We start from the raw sequence: 22,248 nt of genomic DNA, 5'->3' as shown, positions 1-22,248 counted from the left end.
CAAAGGATATCTAATACACAAATATACTCAACATATTTATTATTAAAAAATAATTATTACATTTAATAATCAATGGCTTTTGTACAAATTAATACAATAATTTACAACATGGAAACATTTCTGTTTCCTTTTTTTATTTACTTAGTGTACAATATTAATTTACAAAATTTACAAGATCTATTTTTCTGAAATGTATTTGGTAGCTGGAAAGTTTTGTAAGCGTGGTTTTCGTTGCATAATCTGTTTGTTTCCAGCTAAACCTACATTTATAGTAGATACTCGAGTGCTTCCAGGAGTGGCTGACCCGCGCTTCCTGAAGTAGATCGTAGCACATTTAACTTCATTTTTATTTGTTGGATGATTGATTTCTGTTTGTTGTAAACCTTCAGTGCCAGTCATCATTACCTAGTAAACACCCTGTCATATAACACTAAACAACATCAGTTCATTTGTAAAAGCAAAATAACAAGGAACAAAATGAAATTTAAAACCTCCTCCAGAATTTTCAACAAAAAAAAAAAAAAATTAACATCAATCCAAGAAATAAAAAGTGCTAAGTCAAAACTTTCAATCAAGAGATGCAAGGTTAATATTTTATTAATTATAATCATTTTTACATTCAATAAAAGTGATTTTAGAAAAGTGCATGCAAAATTAATTTTTTAGTATCCTAAAACTATAATAGTTGGTTTTTACTGAATTTTTCAATACTCAAAAGCATGCAAAACTATTATGATCATATTACAAAAATAAACCATAGGCCTATACATAATATGAGAACTGTATATAATTTTTTTCTGCTAATGGTTAAGATTTAATTTTAAATTATATAAAAAGGAAATGGCCACGGGACCTTCTAATTTAAATTAATGTTTGAAGTACCACCAATGGGTGGTTTCCTTTCCAAGATTTTCAAGTGTATATGAAACATACAACATATTTACCTATTGTATTATTTTGTACAGTTGTAAATTACATTAAATAAATAAAAAAACAAATTATATAAAATTAAAGGTGATTTAATCTTTATTTATATTTATTTTTACAATAAAAGTTGTATTGAACTACCTATGTAATAACAGAGGACACGGTAGGTATTTCAGTAATTACAAAACTGTGGTCTATTCATAAATTATATTAGTAGCATTAACTACCCAGGAACATGGAAGTAAATTGATTTCGAGACACACGATGTAACAGAAAGTGGAGGGGGTAATACTGATCAATTTTAAGTGAAAAATGCTTATATTGTAATAGGAAAGTAGGAGCTTAAAAATCCCGGCAATACCAGCCCAATTGAGTGAGTATATACAATTATTATTCAGGAAACGAACATTTTCTGCCTTAAGCTATAAGAGGGAACCCATGACCATTAATAAAACTTGTATACACTATTTTATTTCCAGAAGTTTCACTTCTATCGGTCAATCCCAAGACTGCATAAATTGTACAGATACAAGCACTTAGGTACATAATTGCAACTATATACATACATTATAATTCATAAAATAATATTAATCAGAAAATTTAGTAGGTGAGCATAAAATCAACCACAGATAGGTCAACATTCTCCAACATTAGTAGTTCAATTAGTTAGTAATAAGTAGTTCAAAAAAAGAAATTGAGATAAATGTTGAGGGAGAAGATAACTCTGTTTTTTCATCTTTGTGTAATCGGGAAATAATGGCATACGCAGGTGAGAAGATGAACCGATGACCCTTTTGGGAGAAATGGGATGGTTGGAAGGAATAGAAGAATTCAACTCCAATGTAGACAGCCTCGGTGACCATATACATTTTAAAAGCACATTCAGTTAGGACAAGTTCTTATCAATATGTTCACTCCTAACTGAGACACTCTAATCAGTATTTAAATTTCGAGTTTTATATTGTAAAAATTTGAAATGTAATTAGTAATATCTGTATTTTAGTTCCTAATTTTAGATAGTAAATAGGTCATAATTTATACCAGTAATAAATATAAATCATTAAGACAAGAGAAAATATCTATTACATATAAATTGACCAGGCGAATTAGGATTGTCCTGCCGGAGTGTGTGAAAGGGACAGCAAAAGCACTGTTACCCGATAAGCAGCAGCAGGGAAAGTTTGAAATGGGTTATGGAGTTTCATTCAAAGTTTTAAGATGAACTCCACATAACGTTTATCAGCTTTATTTATTTAAAATTAAAATTATATTATTTTTATCTATTATTAAGTGATAAAGGTGAATATTGGTTGGCACATCAAGACATAGAATCGGGATGGGCAAAATAGATAATTTTTAATTAACACTTCAAATTCCAAATTAAAAAACAAAGTTTTTAAGTTGAGGATGAATATTTTTTATAACTATGGAGATAGGAGATTTCTTCTTATAAATAAATTAAAACTTCTCCAGTATTCAATTTAAAAATTTTTAATATCATATATTAAGAATCAAGTTTGTTAAATAAAGTATAATTCATCTCAATATTTTTTTCTTTAAGTTAGTCTGATTCTTCTTATAATAATATAAAAAGTAACAGGTTGCAAAGTAGCCACCAAATTCTAATTTAGATAGAAGGTAACATAATATGATCATAAAAAGTTGCAATTATATTAGATTTTACAAAAAAAAATTATGTTCTAACAAAAATGAATTTATGTTATGTTCCAGTGTTATTTCACTTGCAATAATTAAATCAAGAGTTTCTCAAATAAAACTAACCTTAAGATGGTTATCGTGCCCTTCTTCTTGAGTGTCAGCAGCTATAATAATAGGCATTTCTAAAAGTCTATCTGGAGTTAGCTCGTCAACAAAACTGCTATTGTCTTGGCTACTAGAAATTGAAGTGAATCCTTCGCCACCTAATACTATAAAAATAAGAATGTTAATACTGTATAATAAGAATATATTACATAACAAGAATGTTTTCAATAATATGTGGTTTTAAATTTCTTGAGATAATAACTTTAAAAAAATATATACCTTTAATATGAGGCAGAATCTTGAACGTTTGACCCTCATTATTTAATGATGAATCTAAAATAAAATAAACGCATATATTTATCAAATAACAAACAAACTAGATATGAAAATTGTAAATGAGGATTTCCAAACGAGTTTAATAAGTAACTATTTAACTATTTTAAAAATTATTTTATTTAAAACCCTACTTAGGCAGAACCTCTGTTAACTGAGCATCTCAGAATTGGGACCGTGGCTGGTTGCAGGTATCATTAAGGAAATATTAACAGAAATACAGAATAATACTGCCTTGGTCATATGTAGTATGTAAAAGCAGTTTTAATCATTTACATAAAAAGACAAAATATGGTATTATATTTTGTTTTCCAACATTAATAGAATTTTTAAACACAAAATTCCTTATGTTTGTAATCTCTTATTAGCATAGGTGTTCTAATGATGAAATATGCCTTTTTTTTCTATAAATCTGAAGGCCGGCAATCAGTGGGCAGTTAACAGATGTCCTCTTGTGATTCAGTTTCTCCTCTCAGTAATATTTTTTGTAAAAAAAAAAAACATGCTTTCGTAGAAATGTTGGCAAATAAATAGTTGATACCTAATTTTTGTTGTCTTTTGACCGCACCCCTCACCATCTTCATAATTTGAAATAATATGGTTAATCGTTTATATATTTAATTTATTATTTTATTTATGATTTAAGATTGTAATGTATGAAATGAAGAACATTTGCAGGAAATACCACAAATAAAAAACCTCAAACCCACCATAAGTTCATAATGAAAATACTTCTTCTAAAACCTTCAGTAAAAGATAGTTTAAACATTTTTATAATGATGAGAGAAGCATTGGATTCCATCCAAAAAATATATAGATTTGATATTAATAATTAATTACAAGCATGTATTTAAATTATACTTACTGTCAATATTTGAACTGTTGATTACACTTATATTTTCAATAGAAGGGCGTGTGATACCTTTATCTGACAATCCACCTCGTCGAGCTATAGCTATTCCTCCATTACCCGACTAGAATTAATTAAAATAAACTGTAATTAGATTAATGAAATTCCTATTTTTACCTTAAAATTATCTAAATGTAAGCAAAATAGTTTTCTTTTTTAAGGCTTTATGCTTAGTTTTTTAATAAGGCTATAATTAATTTAGGTAGAAATGTTGGACAATAGAATGAAACAATAAAAAATTAGTTTGAATTATAACAATTCTCCTCACTGATTACACTCCTTCACCAAATTCTCCTCTTATGTCAATAGAAATAATTAATAAAATACAGAATAACTGAAAGATATTACTGGAAACCCTATAAGCCAACACGAAAATGGTGCTCAGAAGAGTATCACATAGCAGCTGTCTGATTTGATAATTTTGACTGACCTTAATGATTCTTGGAGTGTCAAAACCTTAATCAACTCCATTTCCTTCCATCACATACAGATTCTATTTAGTAAATCCCTGCTAAATCAATAAATAGCTCCGTAGAATGAATGTTTATTGCCTTCAGATCTAGCAAATGTAGATTCATTATTAGAAAGAGAGGAAACGTTTCTTTCCAATGACAGAAAAATATTTCAATTCTGGCAAATTTTGCAGGACCAATAAAGGTTTGAAGTTGATTCAAGACAGTGCAAACAAATTAAAACTCTTCGGTAAGTGAAAAAATTTCAAATTTTATTTCCTGATCTCTTATATCAGGATTTCATTTCCTAAAGCCACTTAACAAACAGATATCATTAAAATATCTGTAATACTATATAATTATGCAGATACCTAAAAAGTCTAGTTTTTCTGATTGCATCTTCCTCACAAATCACTAACCATTTTCCTTACAAAAAACATTATATAATTTCTTATCATTCGAAATTATGGGGGTGTAAATGAGTAGATTAGAAGATTTAATTTTTTTTTTCAAAAAGAACAGTTAATTAAAAATTTATAAAGGAAATAAAATCGACAACAAAATTGCAATAAAATTTAACTTGAAACCATTATTATTAGAGCTAACTCTGACCAAATTCAAATGTTTTGAAACCACTGGAGAAAGGAGTTTCTCTCTTTAAGATGATTATAAAAAGGTATACAATTCATAGATTTGAAGGCAACAGGAAGTCACTCAAATATATTCACAAAATTATTAATACATTGAATTATATCGCAACTTCAAATTAACCTAGTAGAATACAATTTGTGCCATTTAGTATATTTTAACTCATTTTTCGTTACCATAAAAGTTTAAAATTGATTGGTTGAGTTCTCAAGCAGCTATGAAAGATTTTGATGATTTTAGTGCAACAAACCATGGATTTGTGAAAAACCTGTATGTGATGGAAGAAAAGGGAGTTAATTTTCGGTTTCAGCAAACCAAAATATACAAAGATTAACCACTATTAAAAATAAAATTTTCAAAAGTTTATTTTTTTAGAGCTATGCCATTAAAAATTTTAGATGTGCAATTACTTGTATAGAGTAGAAAGTCAAACAGATCAAATGAGGAATACAATGACTGAGAAATGTAGTTGGTAGTAAAAAATAAGTTGTTTTTTAAATTTTATTTACTATGAACAAAGTTGAAGTTGCATTACATATTGTACATGATGTTCGGCAAAAATGTAAATGCACAATCAGGAAATTTGGAACACTGAAACATTAAACAAAGGTTTCAGAAATTATCAATAAAGTATTAATTCCTTTTACATCTTGACCTTCCATTAATTTTTCAGTATAAGAAATAAATTATACGGTATTGTATTCTCATTATGATCTGTTAGTAATAAAGAAAAAAAATTCATTAATTAAGTAAGTATAAATAACCTGTCCACATACTTGAGTTATATACTTCGACCTTCCACGACCCCTTGAACCTCCTCTTCGAACGGTAGTAATATCTGAAAAAGAAATAAATTATAAATAACATAACACAATCAAATGCTAATCAAGTATGCTAAATTAATGACAATAAATAGAGCCCTCAATATTTATGTTAATCTTCATGGTCAAAATAAACACATTAATAAAATAGTTCTGATTTCCCAATCAATAAGATACAAATGAGTTCTTACAGATATGAGTAGGAGATGGTCGGGGATGGTCAGCAAAGACACACAAATAAACAAAACTTAATTATTTGAGCTGATTTTTCAACTTCAGTTTCAGGTCTTCTTCAGAGTGAGACTTAGGCGAAAATTCCATCTAAAGTCGATACTTTAAACGGAATCTTCACCTAAAGCTCATCCTGATGAAGGCCTGAAACGTTGGTACAAATAAATAAGTTTTTTTTATTTGTATATCTTTACTGACTGCACCTCCGACCAATAAGATACAAAAGTCACCCAAATGAGTAGTATTTTAGTATGAATCCTTTCAAGTAACTACCTTACCTAATCTTCATCTTCATGCTTAACTATCACAAAACTATGAATGTCAGCAGTATTATGCTTTTGATAACCAACTTAATAGATTATTTCTATCTTCATTACCTACTTATAGTGTATATTATTACAAGAAACATGATCTATAATTTGCAAAACAATATTTGTCCAACTTTAAAATGAAGACATTAGGATATGAAGTATATAAGTCAAAAAGGGAATAAAGATATGTCCTTCAAGGCAATTTTTGACTTCATATCATTAAGTTATACAGAAAAACAGAAAATAGATACAAAATTCTCTAATTGAAATAAAAACAAGCACTACTCATACCTCATTTCATTAAAATATGAGTAATAAGATTTAATAAAAAAATAAATAAATGTTTCTCACGTTTTATATCATATCGATCATAAAATTAATAATAACTCAATAAAAAACTCAAAATCATATTAATTTGAATTTATTCACACTTGAAAGCAGTTTATGTAATATTTTATCAGTACAAACAATAAAAACATTTTTCGGTTATCTGATGGATAAAATGTTAGTTACAAAATACAATAACAATTTATTAATAAGTAAATTAGTAATTATTATAGCAGACTTTTAATTCTGAAATATAAGCATGAGCCATTTAGCATTTACAATTGGTAAAAAAATTAATTAAATGAAGTTCTTCAGTACCCAGGAGACCAATTAGTAACCAATAGCACAAAATTAAAATCTTGAAAAACTAGTTAAAAATTAAAGAGAGGAATTTTTGCCACCAATAAATGTTTTATGGAATGGTAAAAACATTTAGAATTCACCTATAATCAAGAAAAAACCCAAGGCCACACTTTGCAAAATGCTTATTAGGCCTGATTAAACACATCTCTTAGAAACCTGGTTAGATTAGAAGATAACAGTTCACTATTCTTTGAAAGAAATATATTAAGAAGAATCATTGGACCTTTAAGAGTTTGATAATTAATTAAGACTGAGATAAAATGCAGAGATGTACCAGATTTAGCAGGACCAAAATTACCGGGATACAAGAAGGATGGGCGTATGGTTTACAATGGAATACAGCTTTACTAAACAAAAAAAAACCTCTACTAGGGTATGTGGATAGAAAAAGGAGATATGGTTCAACCAAAACTAAGGCAAGCAGATGAGGTTAAGAGAGATGAGCTAGCAGAAGTTAATCAAGAACTTGGTGACTGTGACACAGGCATAGAAAGTGGAGGCATTGCATTTTTGCAGCCAACACCCAATTAAGTAGAAGATCCTGCAATGATGATGATTACAAACAACTTAAAGCGAAATATGGCCCAACCAAAAGAGATTTATATAATGGCTAGCTTATGTAGACCATAATCCACAGAAAATGTTAAAATTTTCTGGTGCAAGGATGAAATCAAATTGTCTGTATAAACAAAACAAGAATACCTAACACTACATATCTTCAAGGACTGCAGCGTTAAAAGAAATATATCCAACAAGCCTTCAAATCATTTAACAGTTATAAAATACATATTAAACCTAAAATTAAAACTCTTGTAACTCCTCAAAATATTTGGATTAAGCATGGCAACAAAAGACGGAATTATTACTGTATTTAATAAATAATACTAAATATATAAAGTAGCATAACATTATATTTAATATAAATGCAATGACTTACTAATCGTTATACCATCTTTTCTTATTGAAGCAGATGGAATCACTGGAACAAATATTATTTACTGTAATGAATTTCAATCTTGGTTATAGATATTGATAAATGGGCTGTGGAAATCAAGGTGCATAAAAGTAATATTGCATAACTAGAGTTAAGTCTTTAGAATAATCGCTGAATGAAGTACAAAATCAAATCGATAAACCCAAATTATAAAATATGAAGCAGAATAAAGATATATTCAAACTGAATGATTAATTTTTAACCTAACTTATTAATTTCAGTCTTAAGTTTTTAGAATTTTAGTTTTGTCAGGATTTTATAATATTAGAACCAGAAAACTACCTTCCAGAAGGTAGGTTTTGTTGTTAACATTGTTAATGAGGTTAAGAAAAGACAATTTTTTGAGGAATAGATTTTGTATTAAAATTATAAAGTTTATATGAGATGGTCAATCAGCCTGCAAAAGAGACAATTTTAGGAATTATAACATCAATGATTAAGGTTGTCTCCTTGAGAATGGCCTAAGGGTCTAAACATTAGAGGTTTTTTAAAATAAATAGTTGAGAGAAAAAGTGGATCATTTGAAGTTTGTGTTAATAGTAAAATAAACCACTCTCAAGCAATCCATATATTAAATCAGTATCTAAATTAAGTGCAATACGTGATCATTGTGTCTACTACTTTTGGTAATTAAAATTCCCAACTTTTTCTGAAAATTCCTGACCTCCTCTACCTTTTTACTTTAAACATACAGGGTATCTAGATGAGTCTGTTAGTCGAATTCTAGAATCTTTCCAGCCTTAAATAAAATACCCTATCCTCCCCCAGATGAAAGCCAAAGAAATAAAAAAAAATCTTTTACCACACCATTCAAGCCATTAAAAATAATAAAAACATTTAAAAAAATACATAATTTTAAATAAAGTAACTCTAAAAAATAATATGTACTTTGGAAAACGATGTTAATAAAGTGCCTAGGTATAAGATTACTATAAACTCTATAATTTTGATAAATATTCTAACTCTATCTTTACATAATGCATGTTCCAATGAAAATTATGTCAATAATCACAATAAGATGATAATTTCAGTCTGTTTTACTGAACGACACTTGGCATACGCAAAACCTTGATAAGCTATTAATTAATAAATTAAGTCTTATTTATCGTTAATATGCAAGTAAGTAATTCATTGAGATATTACATTACATTTGTGTTATTATAAGCTGAAAATTGATAGTTTTACATTTTATGTTTAGATATAAATTGAATTAGAGTGCTACCAATGAGTAATTTCTCTACATGACTGTATAAATCCATTTTGATCTAACATGATGTATCTTTATGTAAATACAGTTGTAAATATCAATAAATAAAAAAAAAGAGAAAAAAGAAAGATATAAATAGAAAAAAAAAATCTAAAAAATAAAAATATGAAATTCAAATCATTAAAAATATGAACTACCTAATTAATTTACCAGTTGAGTAATAAAAGGTAATATGCAAGATATTATTAGAAGTTATGAAAAAAAAGAAAAATTAAAAAAAAAAAAAGTTATGAAAAAGTAAGCAACCGAGATTTTAGATATGCAGCCATAAATAGTTCTCAATAAATGATTATCAAAAATCATTTGAGTCATTAAAAATTTCATAATTGAATTTTTAGAAAGACAATTTGAAGGTTGAATATTGTTTTATTAGTAAAAAAAGAAAATTTACACAAAGAGAGAGGTTTTTCAAAAGGGGTAGCCAACTTTTAGAGACAAGAGAAAACAAATTTGATAACCACTAGAAATTGTTCGCATTCTTGGGACTTAACAGATGGAAAAGCATAGGATTGCAATCATTCACACCTAGAACCTAAGAAACACAAAATATTCAAGTGGTAGTGGTAATGGGTCCCAACAGGTCAATGAAATATCATGAAGGAGTCATAGATACCAAGGGTAGCCAAGGCCTCTTCGATAAAAAGTTTGAAAATTCTTTCCTAATTAAATTTTCAATTCCAAATAGAATGATTAGGTACAGTGTAAAGACAGTCGAACAATGAAAAGCTTATGGGAAAATTTGTTTATCTGATGGGAGGACTTAATTAAATATAAAAGGTATATTCTATTAAGATATTAATAAGAATTATCATTAAGTATATAATAAATCACAATGGGTTAATATAAGTACCATTCATTTTGTACTAAAATAGGTCTTACATTGCTTTCGTGGATAAATATCATCTTGTATTGATATTTTACGCTTCTTTTCAACTAATCTTAGCCTGGGTCTATTATCAACAGGAGCTGGAGGGGGAGGGGGTTGTGGCGGTGATGACAGCACATTTCCAATAAAGTCAGTAACTTCATCCTTCAAAAATATAATAAAATGATATCTAAAAAATCGGCTTACACTATTGTAAAAATTGAAAAATCAATGATTTTAGTATATTATATACATACAATAATACAGTGGTCAACCATTCCTTGAGTAATTCCTTCCATTTTCTGTTTTGCTTTGGTTATCCTTAAGTGATCATCAGCTGCTCCAACTATGACAAGACCTGTTTCAACATTCAATTTCTCACGAACCTCTTCGATATCATCAATGCTGAAAACATAAAAACAACTTATTCATAATTTTGATCATTTGGTCCAATGCCCTAATGTTCTCCAACTATGCTACGAAAAGCTTGTTAATTGACAGATCAATTTCAATCAAACCAAGAAATTCAAAACTTTATAAAAAATTATCATAATTTAATAGATATATATTTTCTCTTTTTGTATACTTCTTTCTTTTCATAAATATAATTACACATTTTCAAAGCCATTGTGAAATCACTTTTCATTTTATAAGGCAGTTTCTCTTTATCTTTGATTATTGTTTGACTTCTGGTTTTTGGTACATCTAATTTTTTTCCTATTTCAATTTTCTAAAAGTTTTCTACCACTTAATTTTATGACTATGATTTTTGACTTCCAACATAAGTGTCCGTCGTTTCTGAAAAACACTACCAGGTGATACTGTTATCACTAATGAGAGTTCTTTATTTAAAAAAACATTAAAAAGTAAGAAAGAAAGGGATTAGTCAAAATATTTTCATAGTAAATACTTGGAATGATCACTCTGTTTTGATTATTTCTGAAAAGTACAACTTATACACATTTCCATTAAAAAATTAAAATTTTTATTAAGTAATGTAACTTTGAATATACTTTGATGCACAATGGTTATGAATTTAACAACATAACTTTGAAACAGGGATTACTGTACATTGATCCATTTTTCAAGAACTGGAATATATTTATTAAGTTATCATAAGTTGATTTTATTATATAGCAATCAATCCACATACTAGCAAGTTGCCGCATGCTGGCCAATCACAAATAATGTAGGCACTGATAGATTAAGGAGAGTGTCATCAGGTTGCCCTCTTTTATCTTCAACTGTATTCAGTGGAAAACCCATACAAATGACGGCAGCTACCTGGTCAACCAATGCAACCTACAAACAGTAATATTTCAGAAAAAAATTAAAATTTATATATTACTACCAATTCAGAACCTTTTTAAAGCATCTATATTAAATTTGGATTTGGGTAGTTAATTTTTTACTGTCCGTATATCATGTTAGATTGTACTGTAAATAAGCAGAATTATACCAAAAAACAAATGAGACCAGAATAACCATAACTGAGGAATTTTCAATCAAATTACATCATTTTGTAATGACTTTGGGAAAATTATTATGTAAAAATTATTAAGGGAGGAAATCAAGTTTTATTAAAAATGATGATTTCTAAGACATATTTGACATTGGAAAATTAAAATTTTTAAATAGACTGAATAAGTTATTAGTGTAGAATTTGAATTCGTAAAAACACAAAAAACAAAAAAGATCAAGAGTGGACTTGTGGGACTATTTTTCCCAAACAGTACCAGTAAACTAAAAATTTTTTATGACCGGCCATTTTGAAGGAATGTATGACAGGATAATAGAGGAAAGTATGATCAGAGGGGAAAATATTAATTAAAAAAAGAGAAATCTAGCAATATTAACACCCCCACTCCCTCATTTTTTTATTGGTTAATAATAAAACTCTTGTTATATTAAAATCCCATCCAAAAACTTAAGATAATTAATAAAGAAGTGGAGTAAGGGAAGGAAGAAAGAAATATCAAAGAAATTAGAACTCTCATAATTCTATAGTATTAAAACACTAACATTTTACTTAAATGAAGTACAGCTATAACTTAGGGCAGGAACCAACTGTATTTAATATTAAAATTGATCGTTTGTAAGAAGCAATGCCAATTTCTGCGACTTAGGAGAATTTTTTCAGAGATCAAGTTTATAATAGGCTTCACAAAGCCACAATGAAAATGAAGATTGAGCAGATACTTGAATAAATAGCATCAAAAACAGAGAATAAGATTAAAAAGAATTATTTAACAACATAACCTCTATTACACTAATCAATAATTGTGACTTTCAGCGATATCCAGACATTGATAATGATAATTTTCTTTAACTGCCAGTACAAAAACAAACACAAAACAGTTCTCATTTAAAGTATTAATGACATATAAATTTGAATTACCTGGCATGCCAACGCAGACCCAGAATTAAGACCAAACAGAATGACGGATCTTCCAACATAATCAGACTTAAGTTCTGACAGCTTGGCTCGAGTAGCTGACAGCATGTATTCCAAACTCGTTATAGCAGTTATTTTACTACTCGCAACATCTAAAATATTATTTAAAGAAAAAATGTATTCAAAAATTCACAAATTCGTTTAACATAAAAAATATAAACAAAATAAGGTTGAAATAAGCTTTAAGACATATTACTTGTTTAAGAAAATGTATATTTAACAGCATGACACCAAAAAATATTCATCAGCAAGTTATGATTTCAAAATAATGCTAAGAAAGATTTAAAATATTTAATATTCATTAAAACAACTTTTTAAGCTGAATTTGTTACTATTTTTGGAAAAATTAAAGACATCTCTTTGAAAAAAAAGAAAAAGAAATTCGAGAGATTTCTTCATAAAAATAAATTAGTAGAATGCTGGTTCTTCATATAGGTTAATATTAAAATGAGGAATCTGAAGGTTACTAGTATTACATTGTTCATCTCGAGAAATTCAATATGGAGGTGAACATAAAATGTATTACTTTATTAAAATTTATTATTATTACTGGGTTGGTCCTATTGATATTGACAACTAGTGGAGGAACTAGACCGGCGGCAAGAGGGCCTAGTGGTTTTCCAACCCATGAAGTTGCTGCCCGCCATGCACTAACCAAAGTGGGAGCGTCAAGATTCATTTTTCAAGGTGGCCAAGAAATAAATATTAACAGAGTAGTGGGAATCGAACTCACTACATCCCATATCTAGTATTCTGAGAACCATGGGAGTCATGACCCTAGGGTTGATCCTAACTCTGCTTTTTGCCAAAATTATGAATATAGATAATTGTACCATAGAATATGATCATCTTTCTTCAAATGTATTGCAGCTTACTTGTCTGATTATTGTCCTCTAAATAATTAAAATGAGTAAAATAAAGTTACTGCAGTAATATAGACATCCAAATCTCATACCATTAGATATGTTGATTAGAGAATCAATGAAAAAATATCTTTAGCCTATAATTTGGGCTTATATGATATGGAATTCCATACAAATTTTTGAAAATCACTCTAATTAGAAATTATCAAAAAGATATAAATCATACCATTTAAAAGAAAAATGTTTGGTTCTGAAAAATATTTCTACCCCTCAAATTTTGCCACTGCTGACTTATAACCTAAATATTTATCTATAAAATAAATACATTAATTTTCAATTCTGATAATTACTTCTGTTAACCTGAAAAATATCAATTTAAAACTTATTATAATTTAATAACTGAATAAAAATAGAAGGTAAGAACATTGTCTGCCAATAGTAATTATAGGTACAATATATGGAAAATTTTAAAGCAATAACTCACTATTAGTCGTGACTGGAATCACATTCCCTATTTGTGATAAATACGGAAGCCACCTCTGAACCTTGCTGCTTTGCTCTGAAGAACTTCCATTTTGTCCATAAGGTGGTACAATAACTATTAAAGGATTCCCAGGTAATCTTCTCTAAAAATAATAATCATCATTGTGAAAACTTTTATGGTAAAACAAGACAAATCTTATATTCATACTCATCTTATTTTCTATATAATTAATAAATACAACAAACACAGCTTTATAGTGATAAAAAAAAATTTAAGTCGGAACCTTATCTATCTTCATGAAATTGTTATGATAAGTAAAATTTGAGCTGATTTTATAAGATGTAAGGTACATCCAAACTTTGTAGTTCTGAGAACCTAGTTACGTCAAAAGGAATAATAACTTCACAGAATACCTTAATCTATCATACAGTGAAAAATGGAAGAGAAGAGGTCGTTTTCCAGTAATAAATTATTTATCGAATACTTTAATCAACCCCTATAATGATTATATGCCTTTATTAAGTTTTCTTAGTAAAGGCATATTATAGGACCTAATAGATAAGCAAATTAGGTCGAGAGTCCTAGAGTGACTGGTTCAGAATGGTGTTGGTTTCCCGGTGGTCTGATAGATACATTAAGAAAACAGATTTACTCAATTATTTATTTTATAAGGCTTAAATATGGCCCTTAGTATTCTGAGATATTTGATTATCTGGCTTCTTGAATTAATAAGGATGGACTGTACAATGTTATGAATAAAATGAAATGTTTAATAATTCTACTTATTTATCCAAATTAATTTAGTTGAATTAGAGGTATGCTCGATATTGTTATAAAAATTAATAAACAGAGGAATTACATTGGAAAATGATTTAGGAGAAGAATTTGGTTCTTCTAGTTGACTATAAACAATGAACCTGTTAATCCTTATAGCCTTAATAATGAAATATATTTTTTTTATTGAACAGTTGCAAAAAAGCTTAAAAAAAGATAACTTAAGGTTATCAATAATACAATAACTTACTAGTGACACTATCACCATAAAATATCTTTATAAGAAAAAAATGTAAGAAATTACAGGTTTGTAACAAGTTAATCCAGTTGATGCGGGATCCCATGGCTTCTTCAGCAATAACTTCAAGGCATCAGGATTAATCTTGTTGCTAGCAGGAATGGAAATCATCCTCTCAACTAAAGTTGGAATCTTTTTCTTCAATGTCTGGAAAAATATCGTAAAGTAGTAGTAGTACTAGTAAATATAAAATGTTCAGATAACTATTACATTACAATAAATAAAACTAATGTCACTATAAGGAAAAAATTAGAGATACTTACAAAATAGCATAAGTATCTCTAATTCATTTAAATTATAAACTAATTAAAATTTTAAAAAAATTAGTGAAACACTTAATTATCATAAGTATTAATAAGAAAATTACTTATACAACCATATAACATAAATTGTATGGATTGAATTGAATATGAAAATTTATACCTGTAAAATGTCAATATAGGCTACTAAGTAATTGACTTCCAAAACTTCCAATAAAAGATTATGTAGCCAATGAACTAATTTCTGTTTCCAAGCTATGGAAGCCATTGTAGTTCTGAAACGTCGAGCAGATTTGTCTAAGGAAATTCTTCGAAGAACTGGTTCGTTCCAGTTAGAAACAAATGTCAGACGATTAAGACGCTCCCAATGTAGAATTCTAACAACTCGTTCAAATAACCTTGTTTGGGAAAGACCCCATTCACTCCTATAACAAGGTAATAAAAAGTCCAATAATTACAGAAATAAAAAATTAATAATGGTTTATCACATTTTACAAATATGTTATAATATTTTATTTATTGAAAAGGGCAAGCATTTGAATCTTTATCTGATCCAGGCCAATTTGAACTACTGCACCAAAAGAAGTTTAACTTTAAAAACATTATGGAAAATTAATATATTAAAGAAGCTGAGAGCATTAACAACCAAATATAAGTATTGTTAGTAGTGGTGGGAGACCAGTCTTACTTCTCATAATCTTATTTTATTGTTATCCTCAGGAAACATACAGTATGTCATAAGTTATAAAATGGTGACCAAGAAAAGCTGAAAATCCCAATTATCATGACATACTGAGGTTTCACATATGTAAATTAGTAATATATGTACAATCCAAATATGTTTACAAAACAATAAATGAAACGAAGGCATGAATGAGCAGATAATGGAATGTTTAATTCAAACCTGTAATATTTAACATTTCAATTAAGATCCTTACTTATCTATTTTAGATTCCCAATCAATATCCCCAGGATCAGAACGCAACAGAGTAATGAGGCGAGTGGTTTCGTCCATCATCATCTGAGCTTTCTGCTGATCGTAGGCTGGAGTAGGCGGTGGGGCGTCACTAACAGGATCAATGTTTTCAGTTGAGCACCTAAAAATGGTTCCTAATTAATATTTCATCATTTTATAAAAAAAAAAAAAAATGTATAAAATCTGATTACAATTAACCTCATTGATCTTTCTAGTGTTTACCAACAAACCTACATAACAATATTAGAGCAGAGTTCTTAATTTAAGAATGAAAAACTGAACAGGATGATTGCTGATTGACCATGTCTTTGTTGTCATTCTGCCTCATTCATTTTCATTTGATTTTATTCTTTTCCCTTTTCATCTCTTAATTTGTACTTTCTTTAATATTTCTTCTCTTATTTTATCTTTATGTTTCTGTTACTATTACCGTTTTCCTTTATTGTTTATTGTAACCTTTAATTTCTCTTATTAAATTTTACGTTTCACTGTATACCCCTGTTATTTTCCACTGTTTTTTTTTCTTTGTAACTATGTCAAGTGTTTGTATCTTTTTTAGCCCTGATGAAGCCCTGTAACGTGGGGGAAACATTGGCTCAATTAAAATAGTTATTACTATTTGAGTTTTATTTGACCGCACCCGGACATATTCCATTCATTGAACAGGATATAATTCACCTAAACAATAAAGCTATTATGCCAGTCCAAATATATTTTATAGCAGTAATTAAACTTACCAAGAATTGTTATTTTTTGAAACGAACAATGTCTTGGCCGGTTTGGCGTAAAAATTATCTGGTCTCCAGTTCCAGGGCCGAGAATACGGATGATCCATTTCCACAACATTTTGGAATTCAGGCTGCAACAATAATCAAAATAAATAATGTCAGCAATTATAAAAATTTAACACAATACAAAAGAACTATTAGCCAAGAGTTAATTTTGTAAAATTAATTTAAAAAAAAAAAAAAAAAAAAACTTTAAACAAATATCATTACAATACAAAAAAGTATCAACTTTATCAAATATGACAAAAAAAATTGTACGAGAAGATGGCTGGGGGTTTGGTCAGAGAATAACATTAATAAGTTAAAAAACTTATTTGTTAGTGCCAACGTTTTTGCCAGAATTTCTAGCCTTCACACTAGATATTCAATTGGATGTTCGACGTCTTCCAAGCCAGCCCTGATGAAGGCTGAGAATTCTGGCTGAACCGTTGGCAATAATAAATAAGTTGTTTTAACTTATTTGTGTTATTCTCTGACTTCACTCTCAACCATCTTCTCCTCATGTATATTAACCACGGTCAACTATCCTCTCATCATCATGACAATATAAATTAGTAGTTATCCATCAGGCATGGCTTATAAGGTGTACTTTCAAACTTAAAATATAGTAGTCAATAAAATTTTGATTCCTTATTATTCAAAACTGGAAACACTTTTTATTCTTAAGCATTTTAAAAAACATATACTTAGATTGTTTTCAAATCTCAATCGATACTTAGAAAAATTTTCATATTTTCCTTGTAAAGCAATTGCAGAGACTTTAGACTGGGGTTCCTTTCTCTATTGGGGTCTCCCTACAGTCTGTTACAAAGCAGCCCCAGGCTATAGTTTAATCTATGGAATACATCAAAAAATATAAAATAAAAAAAGATCCTTTTCTTTTGTCAGATGTGCCACTATCGGAAGGTGAAGTGCTTTGTTTTGAAGTCAACGAAAGCGAAACAAAGTACATGTTTGTAAGTTAAGACAGTGATTGAAGAGCTAGAGATCTGTGCGTTGAAGGTTTTTCTTTCGTAAACGTTAAATCCTTCCCGTATCTTGGTGTGGAGCTTAATTGAAAAAATGAAATATCAGCAGAAGTGAATAGACAGATCATGGCAGATAACCGGGCTTACTACTCAAACATAAAACATCGCTGTTGTCAAGAGTGACAAAACTAAGGTTATATAAAACATTAGTAAGACCAGTAGTGACATATTCTGCGGAAACTTCGACGCTTTGCACCTCCACAATAAATGCTTTGAAAATCTTTGAGAGAAAAATTCTCCACAAAATTTATGGACTTCTGTAGAAAGAGGGTGGATGGAGAATCCGGAAGAACAGCGAACTATAAGGATCTTCTGACATTGTCAACTTCATACGAGCAAGGAGATTTGAATGGTTAGGTCACGTAGCACAGGTGGATGAATCAAGAATGTAAAAAGAATTGTGCTTGGAAGAATGTATGTTACCAGAGGGAGAGGATAACCTCAAAGATAACCTAAAAGATCTGAAAAATCTTGATATAAGGAACTGGAGAAAAGCGTTGTGTAGAAAGGACTGGTGCAATGTTGTTAGGGAAGTCAAGGTCCACCTCGGGCTGTAGATGTATGGAGTTAGTTAGTTAGTGCCACTATTAAAGCAAAGCAGCAATATCTCCAACTGCAAAAATGTAATATATATGACATTGACTGCACTTGTTTATCACAACGGTATTAAACCACAACATAAATTTAGTTTGTATAAACATGAAATTATTAGAAGCTTGAGGTATTAATAATCACTCACTGCAACAGTAAATATAATCTATCTTTGTGTAACTCGGATACCTCCTGCACTACATGGCTGTGCACTATGCCTTCCCACCACAAACAGTGAAACAGGAGTTTTACCATGTTATGTTCGGATTAGCCAACTAATCTAAATTTAAATCCTTAAGCAATGTATCCATTTGAAAAATCACAAGTGTAACTCTGATAGAGCCAAATGTTTTTGCCCTACTCTTAAAAAGTATCGACAGGAACAGCTCTGAGGTAGACACATAGCTTGATATTCACGTTCTTAGTAAGAATATTAATTGACCAAAATATCCAAATATTTAGATTGCAAAGGATCTAGAAAGGGATGACTAATAACCCCAACAATGTTTACAAAAGAGGGACTGGAAAACATAACCTATACAACTACATTTTTTTATCCAAAAGAACTAAATGAGTAAAAATAAATACATCTTAAAAAGTATATAAATAAAATCAAACAGACAACTCTATTAAATACCTGTCCATTTAATTGTTGGAGATAATTGGATAACTTAGGTTCACAATCTCCTTCACTATCACTGTTTTTAGTTTTGTCCATTTTACCTTTGGGTATAATCTACAAGCAAACAATTTTACTCATAATGTAGAAATAGTATAATCGCAACAAATTCACTAACACATAACTTGTAAAAATAAATTCGGTTAAACAAACATTAAGCAGGAGTAAATAAAAGACAAACAAAAACAAAATGTAAGTGATAAAATAATGCAAAACAAAACAAACTTTTGGAGGAGGATTAGGTGCTGAAAGAAGCATTCTCATAATTTCGTTTTTGGTATTCGTTTCAGCCATAATAAAATGTTAGACTACTGACCCTCTGTAGCACCATTAACACAAATTAAACGAGTTCAAATCTTCTATTACAACGGAGCAGATTCATCACTAACACAATTATTAACGTAGTCTGTCACTTAGCAAACGATGTTGCCAACAGATCATTATAAACAAGTATACATTCGGGGTCTCATAACTAACAGAATATACATTAATAATAATAAATAATATGTAATATAATTATATAAAAATGTTTAATCTCCCATCAAAAGTTAAAATGTGTTCTGTGCCAGTGTAGAAAACAGCATCGGGGCGGTAAATTCAAAAATTTCTACATGTACAATTATTTATTATTGCTTTAATAAATAACCGATGTATTTTTTTTAAATTATTATTTTAGTATAAATATATTATAGCAAAAATACAATGTTGCAGCTATAAAACCAATGTTGTGACAGCACGATCGTACAAGGAATAGCGTGATAAATGACAGCACGTTACATTAGTGCAGGAAGGCTAGTTATCTTAAATCCCGTCTACGCTAATATATATATAATAAATTCCATTTATTGATACACACGGTCAATCAGCAATCTTCCAGTATTATATATATATATATATATTTATAAAATTTAAGGATATATCATTCTGGATCCTCAACCCAGTACTGTAAACAATCTGTTTAAGAATAGTTAATTATACCAGTTATAGCATAGTAAAAAATGCAATAGTCCATTGGATTTATATTTCTTGTCATTGTTCACTAGTGATTAAATTTAAAACCAACCGACAGTTACAGCATTACTTCTTACAATGGCTTAAATTTCTTTAAATATATGTACCTGAACGACTAAGGTTGGCAACTAAGATAGAAATAACCTCATCCGACTATGTATTCAATGAAGAACTGCAATTTAAAACAGTAAATATCATCTTTGGTTTTAAAAACTCAGTGAATAATTTTCCGATTAAAACCACAGATATATGTAAACAGATAAACAGGCGTGAAATAGAATGCAACTTTTTCGGGCCGAAGATCAATTTTTATTTTCTTAATTAAGTTAGGTTTATATATAATCAAATTATATCTGATCAAGATTATAATGTATCGACTAGAAAAAAAAACAGCTTTATAGTTCATTTGTATTATCTAAGAATTTAAAAATAATCAGAGACTTACTTAAAAAGGTGTCCTCGAATGTTTTCTGATAACTCACCAATATCAAAACCGAAATATGAAGATATCCAAGAGAACTTCGAGAAAATCTAGATATACAAGACAAATCGGCAAGGATAGACAAGTAAGACCAATGTCCATTCTGAACTGACGAGCTGTTGTTATCTTGTGTATCAACAATTATAAGCTACGATAACAACAAGAATATTTGTAAATATCCTCCAGCTATCTGTCTATGTGTTTGTTTTAATCAGTATCAGATGTAAGAAATTTTTTCTTTTTATATATTTTTTCAAAAACATGTATACTTACAAGAGAAGAATCCCACATTTTATAGATTACCTTGATACTGTTTTTAGGAGAATATTGGACTTAAATTACTGCATTCGATTTTCATTATAAAAAGGAACAAAATAAAGATATGAGATGTAAATATCGACAAAGTAAGTTGTATATGATAAAAATTCATAGAAATAGTACTTACTACATAGCCTATAAATTCTTATTCTTATTGCTATTATTCGTTCTAGAATTTTTATCAGAAACTTAATTTAATTAACGTGTAATTGTTAATTTAATTACTTAGACATATAATGTCTTTGTAAATATATATCTGTGTTATATTAAATCAAAAATAGATTGCTGATAAACTGAATCCAAAGGTTGAGAAAATTCTTTAGTTGATTAGATACAGAGAGCACAAGTATTTATCTGTTGGCAGATCTAAAACAGTGCTTTTGAACAAACCAGCTTGAAAATACAGCACAAGCGATCTTTAGTTTGTGCCTAATAAAAGTTCCTCTACACATTGGTAAAACAGTGCGCAGGCGTGTGGATGGGTTATTTGAATTGGCTGGTACAAGTTGGCCTGAATTTATGGCTGACCCGTCGGGTGTCGGTTTTTTGCCACAAATCTTATATTTGGGTATATTTTAAAATTCTATTGATTTGGTTTATATACATTGTTTCAAATCTTGTTTATTAACTTTAGCAGTTTATTTTTTATTTAACATATCACAAATATATATTTATAAAACCATTATATGTCTAGGTAATTGAATTAACAAGTTTCTAAAACAAATTCTAGAAAGCAAATTGAAATTATAGGTTAATTAATACTATTTCTAAGAATTTTGATTATCTACGACCTACTTGGTTTATATTTAAGTTTCCTTTTATTTCACCTATCTTTAGTTTGTTCCTTTTTATAATGAAAATTGTTACAGCCAACAAAAGTCCAAAGAACAGGCAAGCATGTGAATACCAACATTTGTTGCTTACATTGTTTATCAAGCATTTGTACAAATATTGGATTTGCGACATGTGGTAAACGTGTAGGTTCAGCATAAAAACCGACACTCCATGGGTTGGGCACAAATTCAGGCC

General features: G+C 29.0%; 1 protein-coding gene across 8 annotated transcripts; it reads right to left on the bottom strand.

Moving 5' to 3' along the window:
• Positions 1-22: 22 nt before the first annotated feature.
• Rcd1 (Reduction in Cnn dots 1) lies at positions 23-21,016 on the bottom strand. Of its 8 annotated transcripts, none has more exons than XM_014421682.2 (17): positions 20,866-21,016; positions 19,368-19,466; positions 17,061-17,182; positions 16,286-16,444; positions 15,511-15,772; positions 15,094-15,234; positions 14,016-14,157; positions 12,612-12,760; positions 11,367-11,515; positions 10,471-10,618; positions 10,228-10,378; positions 8,025-8,066; positions 5,811-5,872; positions 3,890-3,998; positions 2,971-3,024; positions 2,710-2,855; positions 23-405 (listed from the first exon to the last, which is right to left on the bottom strand). In XM_014421682.2, exons 2-17 carry the CDS (start codon positions 19,446-19,448, stop codon positions 178-180), a joined length of 2,145 nt encoding a protein of 714 aa, XP_014277168.1. In that variant the 5' UTR covers positions 19,449-19,466; positions 20,866-21,016; the 3' UTR covers positions 23-177. The 8 variants fall into 8 exon arrangements, with proteins under 8 accessions (XP_014277168.1, XP_014277167.1, XP_014277165.1 ...); XM_014421681.3 differs by lacking the exon at positions 20,866-21,016 and adding an exon at positions 19,726-19,857; XM_014421679.3 differs by lacking the exon at positions 20,866-21,016 and adding an exon at positions 19,635-19,851.
• Positions 21,017-22,248: the final 1,232 nt, after the last annotated feature.

The sequence above is a fragment of the Halyomorpha halys genome, unplaced genomic scaffold, assembly GCF_000696795.3.
Source record: "Halyomorpha halys isolate HHAL.00 unplaced genomic scaffold, Hhal_1.1 Scaffold332.1, whole genome shotgun sequence".
Classification (NCBI taxonomy): domain Eukaryota; kingdom Metazoa; phylum Arthropoda; class Insecta; order Hemiptera; family Pentatomidae; genus Halyomorpha; species Halyomorpha halys.
The sequence above is the reverse complement of the archived record's forward strand: the minus strand, read 5'-3'. Positions and strand labels throughout refer to the sequence as shown.